This window comes from Pelodiscus sinensis, unplaced genomic scaffold (genome assembly GCF_049634645.1).
Source record: "Pelodiscus sinensis isolate JC-2024 unplaced genomic scaffold, ASM4963464v1 ctg37, whole genome shotgun sequence".
In the NCBI taxonomy this organism is placed as follows: domain Eukaryota; kingdom Metazoa; phylum Chordata; order Testudines; family Trionychidae; genus Pelodiscus; species Pelodiscus sinensis.
The window spans coordinates 1,885,845-1,893,019 of NW_027465869.1; the positions used below are offsets into that span (position 1 = coordinate 1,885,845).

General features: G+C 64.9%; 1 protein-coding gene across 1 annotated transcript; it reads left to right on the forward strand.

The window, feature by feature from the left end:
• The first annotated feature begins 369 nt into the window (after positions 1 to 369).
• LOC142824075 (maestro heat-like repeat family member 5) lies at positions 370 to 4,623 on the forward strand. Its single transcript, XM_075915825.1, has 11 exons — positions 370 to 609; positions 891 to 994; positions 1,310 to 1,432; positions 1,968 to 2,037; positions 2,156 to 2,261; positions 2,532 to 2,627; positions 2,796 to 2,900; positions 3,301 to 3,436; positions 3,666 to 3,760; positions 4,009 to 4,161; positions 4,517 to 4,623. The coding sequence occupies exons 6-11, from the start codon at positions 2,622 to 2,624 to the stop codon at positions 4,532 to 4,534; spliced, it is 513 nt and encodes a 170-aa protein (XP_075771940.1). The 5' UTR covers positions 370 to 609; positions 891 to 994; positions 1,310 to 1,432; positions 1,968 to 2,037; positions 2,156 to 2,261; positions 2,532 to 2,621; the 3' UTR covers positions 4,535 to 4,623.
• Positions 4,624 to 7,175: the final 2,552 nt, after the last annotated feature.

Genomic DNA, 7,175 nt, shown 5'->3' on the forward strand with positions numbered 1-7,175 from the left:
GAACTAGCGGGGTAGTGTAGACATACCCTCAGGTCCTTGCAGTGCCTGTGCAAGACCGAACCGATAAGCAAGGGGCCATTTGGGGGCTGGGGGCAGTCGCTCTGGGGAGCTGGAACCCCTGGATTTCGCTCTGCAGGCTGCGCCCCAAGCTCCCCTTTGCTCCCCTCATTTGCAGCATGGCCAAACGTTTTCGGCTGTGGTTCAAGAAAGCCCTGAAGATGGCCCCAGGGCCGGTGGGGAGCAGCTTCTCCGTCCCCGTGGGCGGGGAAGCTGGATCCCACCAGCTCGGGGCGACTCGCCCACCGGCCAGGCCCCCCCGGACCTGGCTCCAGAGGCGGCTGGGCAGGCGGGACCCAGCCCAGCGGGGGAGCCGGGTAGGGTGGCTCCGGGGCCTCCTCTGTGGAGAGAAACACCTGCCCCGGGAGCCCAGCCCCCATTACCACCAGGGGGCATCGCCCTGCCCGGCCCCCGGGGACCTGCCAGTCTCCGGGAGCCCCCAGCCCGTCGCTCCCCGCACCAGCCCCTGCAGCTGTGGGTCCAGGTCCGTCAGCAGCAGCGCCTGGGCCTCCAGCTGCAGCCGGGCCACCTCCTGCAGCCGCTCAGACCCAGGTGAGGGGCCGTGAACACGCTGGGCCCAGGGGCTCACCCAGTACCCGGGGGGGCAGCCCCTGTGTCTGCCCCGCAGCCAGGGCAATGGATGGGGGGGGGGCTGCTTGGCTCTCTTGTTCCTGGTGCGGGCTCTGCTGAGGGCGTTGGCAGACGTGAGGGTGGCAGGGGGATGGGTCCCTGCGAGGGGCGTGTGGGGCCCAACCTGCCCTGGGTCCCTGACATGGGGGCGCGTGACCCCTGCTGGCCGCTGGAGTCACCCTGGTCCCTTCCCTCCCGCACAGAGCCCCCCTGCGCCTCGGCGGAGCTCTGCCAGGAGCGGGTGGACTCCCGGGTGGAGGAAGGGGCCATCTACGACATCGAAGAGCAGCTCCACACCCGGGACACGGTAGGAACCTTCTCCACACGGGGGGGACCCGAGATTGTCCGGCCCCTTCCCAGCACGTCCCCCCCCCCTCCGGGAGGGGCTTGTCCCTGGGGATCCCCCTGGGGCCCCTTCTCCTGCATGGCCTGGCCCCCCCAAGCTGGGGGCTCTTGTCATGCACCAGCTGGGCCCCCACAAGCCTGAGGCAGCAGTTGGGGGGGGAGTGTGGGTGCTTGGACAACCAGCAGCTCCCACCTCCACTCCTGGGAGACCTGAGCCCTGCAGCTGTCCGTGGGGGGCAGGCAGGCCCCAGGCTCACAGACTCTCTCTGGGGTGCAGAGCCCAGCCGCCCTGCAGCGGTTCCTCTTGGCCATCCTCCTCGCCTGCCTCGCCGCCCTCCAAAGGGGCGAGGACACCCTGGCGCCGCGCTGCTGCAAGGACACCATGATGGCCAGGATCGTTGTAAGCGAGTCACGGCAGCCGGGAAAAGGGAAGGGGATACGTGGGGTGGACAGGGGTCTGCCTGGGCCATGGCGGCGGGTGGGGGTGCTGGAAACGGGATGGGTGGAGCCAGGAGGACTGGAGGTGGACATGGGGAGGGGTGGGTGGGGATGCTGGAGGAGGGAGGGACACAGAAATGGGGCAGGTGTGGGGTGCCGGACAGGAAGGGGGATTCGGGACAGGGAGGGGTCTCCCCGGGCCATGGGGGGCTGGAAGGGAGCCGAGCGGGCTGCTGGGGATGCGCCTGGGGAGCAGGGATGAGGAGGTTCAGAGGCTGGTCACCAGGGCAGTGAGGGGCAGGAGACGGCCTGGGGACAAGGATTGAGCTGGTCCTGGTTTGGGAGGGGGGTGCTGGGAGGGGCCCTGTGTCGGGCAGGGGGGCTACAGGGCAGCGGGAGGCAGTGGGGTTGGATCCTGCTGGGTGGGGGCGCTGGCCGCGTGAGCGTCTCTTGGGGGCCCAGCCTCACACGCCCCTTTGTCTCCTTGGGTCTCCCAGGAGATCATGGAGGACTCGCCCCCCCCCCGCTGGTCTTGGCCGACTGCCTCAACGCCGCCTGCAGCCTCAGGTACCGACCCCCCCCCCCCCCCGCCGACTCCCCCCAGAGCAGATCCCCTGGCCAGGGAGTGGGAAAGTCTCTGTCTCCTGCTGCTGAATTAACAGTCTCTGCCCCTCTCTCCTGCCAGCACCTTGCAGCCTCCCCTGCGGGCCCAGCTCCTGAGCCCCCTGCTGACGGCGGCCGTGGGACAGACTGTGTCTGGGGACTGGCAGCAGGAGCCCATCCACACGCAGGTACGTCCCTCCGGGCCCTGCTCCCGGGCTGGGCTGGAGCTCCAGAGAGGAGGGGGGGGGGGCAGAGGGAGGGAAGAAGCTGCAGGTTTGGATCCTTCCCTCCAGGGTTCCCGTTGCTCTCCCGGGGGGCCCGTCCCTTCCATGCCCAGCCTGGGCTCCTCCCTGCTCTGCGAGGCGGCTCAGACCCTGCTCTAGGCTGCACCCCGGAGCCAGCGGGTGGCCTGGATTCCCCAACCCCCCTCTGACCCAGGGCTCCCCCTTGTCTTGCAGCAGTTCATCCGGGCCCTTCCCTACGACCTCCAGGCCCTACTGGCGAGCCTCCTCGCCGAGTCCCCAGACACCGCCCGGCTGCAGCTCATAATGGAGGTGAGCCCCGTGGGGGGGACGGGGCCATTGTCCCTGCTTCCTCGGGGGGGGGCCGAGAGAGGAGCAGTGTCAGTGGCTGGGGGGGGGGGCACAGTCCGAGAGGAGCCCCAGGCTCTGCCCAGAACCGGCACCTCCCTACGGGTCCTGACCTGCCTCTTTCCCCCCCAGCACCTGAGCCCGTGGCTGGAGTCCCGCCTGCCCCAGGAGCGAGCCAGGGCCCTTGGCAGCACCACGGCCCTGCTGGGAGTCGCCACCACCCTCCCGGGGTTTGACGTAAGTGACCTCGGAGCCGGGGGGTCTGGGGCTGCAGGGCGCGGGGCTGGGAGCGTCCCCGGGAGGCAGAGGCAGGGCTGGGAATGGGCCGGGAATGGGCCGGGAATGGGCCGCGTTCTCCTTTCCCCGGGGAGGGGCGACCCTGGGCCCTTCAGGGGGGCTCTTGAGGGACTGGGCCTGGGGACTGGGGAGTGGCCGTCAGTGGATCCCCTTGTTCCACCCCCGGAGTGACCCTTCAGTCGGGGCCATTGCTCAGGGTTGTCTCCTCGCAAGGCCGGCCCCGCCCCGCCCCGGGAGGTGTCTCTGTCCGTCCCCCGAGCTCAGACCCGCCTCGGCGGCCGTTTGCATGGGACGTGCAGCCCCAGGATGCTCAGGGACCACCCCTCTTCTCTCCCCTCAGAACTCCGCCGACTGGCCGAGGATGGGTCACCACGTGGCCCAGCTGGGCCTTTTTATTTCGGACCCATCCGAAGACGTCAGCCGGCTGGCCCGGGAGGGGGTGCACAGCCTGTATCAACTCCTCCTGCACCACAGGGGTAAGGAACCCAGCCGGGACCTGGGCCCCAGGGACACCCTGAGGGTGCCGGCGGCGGGGGGAGGGGACCCAGCCCTTTTCCCCCAGACTGGCCCAAGGGGGGATGCGTCCCTCTGTGTTCCCCTTCTGCCCCCTGTGCCCCTCCATTTGCCCAGGGATGCCTGCAGGGACCCGTGGGAGGGGAAGGGCTCAGACCTGCCAGCAGAATGACCCTGTTGTGTCTCTTGCAGGCCTCAACATCCACCAGGCAGAGGACCTGTGGTGCAGACACTACTACAAAGAAAGATGGGTCCTGGCTCACAGCAACAGCGTGAGGGTGGGAGAGGTAAGGACGCGCTGCCAGGGCAGGGCAGGGCTCGGGGGTGGGGCTGGCTGGGGCCCTCGTGGGGGTAGGAGGGTCTTGGGGGCAGGAGGAAGGTGTGACCTGGGGCAGGGGTTGGGGTGCCGGGTGAGGAGAGCGTCTGGGTGCAGGGTCTGGAAGGGAGTTTGGGGGAGGAGGAAGCTGTTTTAGCCCCAGGAGTTGGGGCCGGGCTCTGGGCCGTCAGCTGAAACCTCCTGTGCTCTTGATTCCAGGTCTTTGGGCAGCTCTTCACAGCAGAGCAGGAGAACTGCTTTTTGGACAAGGCTCTGCTCGCTGCCCGCTCCCCCCTGCGGCGCCCCAGCCAGGCCGGGCTGGTCCTGGCCCACGCCCTGCATGGGCAGGCCCATCAGCTCCTGGAATACATGGTGAGCAGCCGGAGCAGATCAGGAGAGTGGGGCAGGGCCAGGGTCTCCTTCCCATCCCCTCAGGGAGTCCCCCGCCCCTTTCCTCAGGCTGCCCCCACCCCACGTCCCTGCTGGCAGAATCCCTCCTGCCCCTGCGAGCGTCCCTGGGGGTGGGGGAGGCTCTGAACACAGAAACTGTCCTAGGAGGCGGGAGGGGGCCGAGGTGTCAGGAGCTCTGGGGGGGGGGGTCAGGAGCTCACCCTGCGGGCCTGACGGGGGGTGACCAGAGAGCAGGGGGGAGGAGGGTGGAAATGCTGGGGGGCCAGTTCCCCTGAGTCCCCAGGGATGAATGTGACGGATTCTGCTTCCCTTGCAGCAGGAAGACACCCAGTGAGAGCAGCAAGAGCTGAGGAGCCAGCAGCTGCGTCCCCCTCCCCCCAACCCTCCCAATTGTATTGAATTGTATTTACATTCTCATTAAACAATGTTTCAAAAAACATTTGGATCAGGCTTGGTCAATAATTTGTAATGGGGGGGCCATTTTGGCAACTGATCAAGGGCCACATTTCTACCGAGGGGTTTGGGGTCTGGGACGGGGCGGTTGGGTGCAGAAGGGAGCTTAGGGGTGGAGCCTGGGTGCAGGGGGGGGGTATGATCTGGGGCGGTGGATAGGGGTGCAGGGTCCAGGAGGGGGTATGGGCGCAGGAGAGGACTCTGGCCTGGGGGAGGGGCTCTAGAGGGGTGCAGGGTCAGGGAGGGAGCTGTGACCTGGGTGAAGGGGGAGCAGAAGGTTTGGGGGAGGGGGTGCGGGTGCCAGAGAGGAGTCTGGCCTGGGGGAGGGGTGTCGGGGGGGTGCAGGGTCAGGGAGGGAGCTGTGACCTGGGTGAAGGGGGAACAGAGGGTTTGGGGGAGGGGGTGCGGGTGCCAGAGAGGAGTCTGGCCTGGGGGAGGGGTGTCGGGGGGTGCAGGGTCAGGGAGGGAGCTGTGATCTGAGGGAATGGGGGACGCAGGTTCAGGTGGTCGCCTGGGACAGGCAGTCGGGGAGGGGACGTGGGCGCCAGGGGCAGGCTCTGGCTGCGGAGGTGCCTACCTAGGCAGCTGCGTATGGGGGAGCCCGACTGTCACCTGAGGGGATGGGGGAGCTCAATTTTCAACTGTGGGGAATGGAGGAAATACTGTGGAGTGGAGGGAGCGAGATGGGGGGGGCTGAATTGTTCCCGGAGGGGAGATCTCCCTGGCTTGGGGAGGGGGCGTTTCCAGCAAAGCCCTCACATAAGAGGGGGACAGACGGGGGGAGGGAGAGGACGGGGATGGGCAGGGCAGGTGGAAATGGGGAGGGGCAGGAGAAGGGAAGGGGGAGGAGATGGAGGAGAGCAGGGGATAGGAGTGGGGGCGGGGATGAGGAGCAGGACAGAGGCAGGGCAGTGGTGGTGATGGCTGAGCGATGAGAACAGCTCGCAGGGAGCTTAAAGCCAGCAGATGCTTTTCGGCAGAGTTGCCATTTGCCCTGGCGGCTTTGCCAGAATAGCTGTGCCAGCGGGGGGGGGGCGGGGGGCGGGGGGGGGGGGGGCTTTTGCCGCACACCCAAGCCAAGCCAGCTGTGGCGGCAAAGCCTTGTGATGTAACCTAAGCCCTTGGCAAGGTCGGGATCAACCTGCTCTGACAATTTCTCGGACCGGCGGGATGAGAAACAAGGATCGTGCAGGGAGATGGGGATGACTAGGAAGCGAATCCAGGTGTGGGGGGAATATCCTGGGTTGGAGGGTCAGTCGATACCCCCGCCTGCCACTGTCTGCCGGGGCTCTGCCCGCAAGATGGAACCAACAGCTGAGTTTGCTTTTCTGCCCCGTCGTGGGCACAAAAGGCCCAGAGCAGCCTCCTGCTATCTTGGAGGAAAGGGGCCAAAGTTCAGGAAGCAGGTGCCAGGCTGGGCTGGAATCCGCGAGCTCCGCTTTTGCTTTGCCCTTCCTGGAAGCTGGGCTGCAGGTGAGTGGCGGTTTCATCTCTGCTCTTGGGGTGTTTCTTGTGGGTTCCGAGTGTGGATCTGAGAGGGGCTGCGCAGGGGCAGTGTCATGAACGAGCTGTAAGCGTTACAGCCCCTTCTGCGCAGGCTGGCTCCAGCCTCCCATCTGTCTCCAAGCCCTGGGGGAGAGGCGGGAGGCCAGCAGCATGGCCTAGTGGAGGGGGCAGGGGGTTGGGCGTAAGAACTCCCGGGTTCTAATCTAATGCCACCTAGTGACTAAGGCACAGAGTTGTGTGTTAGACCCTTGCTCCTCAATTCTGCGCTCACTCTCGCACTGGTGACCTTGGAGAGGCCTTTCAGGTCTCCCTTTCCCTGTCTATCAAAGGCAGGCAAGTGCGATGTAATGCCCTGGAGCAAGTGCTTTGGGACGTGTCGCACAAGTGTGCCTGGCTCACAAGCGTGTCAGCACAGGTGTGTAAAAGCGTGACGAAGGCTTTGAGATCGATGCCGAAGGCTTGTGAGGCTGTGGCTGGCCAAGTGACAGGGAAATGAAAGGTCAGAGTTTGGTCAGTTAGATTTTATGGTAATACACTGAGACGAAGCACTTTGGGCGTATATACGATAATGTCTTTCCAAGTGCGTTAGTTCAAGCCGTGTCCTAGGAGCCAAGAGGTGAGACAAACATGCTTGGTCCTGTCTCGGTGCAGGGGTGGACTAGATCAGTGCTTCTCGACCAGTGGTACGAGTCCCCTTAAAGGTACTCAAGAGATGTCTGGGGGACACGTCAACACAACTGAAATTTGGAGAAAACTGAATTTTAGTTTTCAGTTTGACAGAGCTTTATTCTTTTTGTACCTTTTACACCCAAAAATGCCATCGCCCGCCCGGCTACGATGCAGTTGTTTAAACAAATGTGTTGCAACGGTAGAAAAAAATTGTGTGTGTCTGAAAACTGTAGGTACTGGGGGTACTTACACATTTTTTTTTAAAGGGGGTACATTATAAAAAAAGTTTGCGAAACACTGGACCTATCATGGTCCCTTCCACTCAGACTTTTCTATGATTCTGTGAC

Bases quoted from the DNA above. Each gene is read 5' to 3' on its own strand.
- LOC142824075 (XM_075915825.1), top strand. The intron at 2,901-3,300 runs GTAAGTGACCTC...CTCTCCCCTCAG, and splicing joins CCACCCTCCCGGGGTTTGAC to AACTCCGCCGACTGGCCGAG. The intron at 3,761-4,008 runs GTAAGGACGCGC...TCTTGATTCCAG, and splicing joins ACAGCGTGAGGGTGGGAGAG to GTCTTTGGGCAGCTCTTCAC.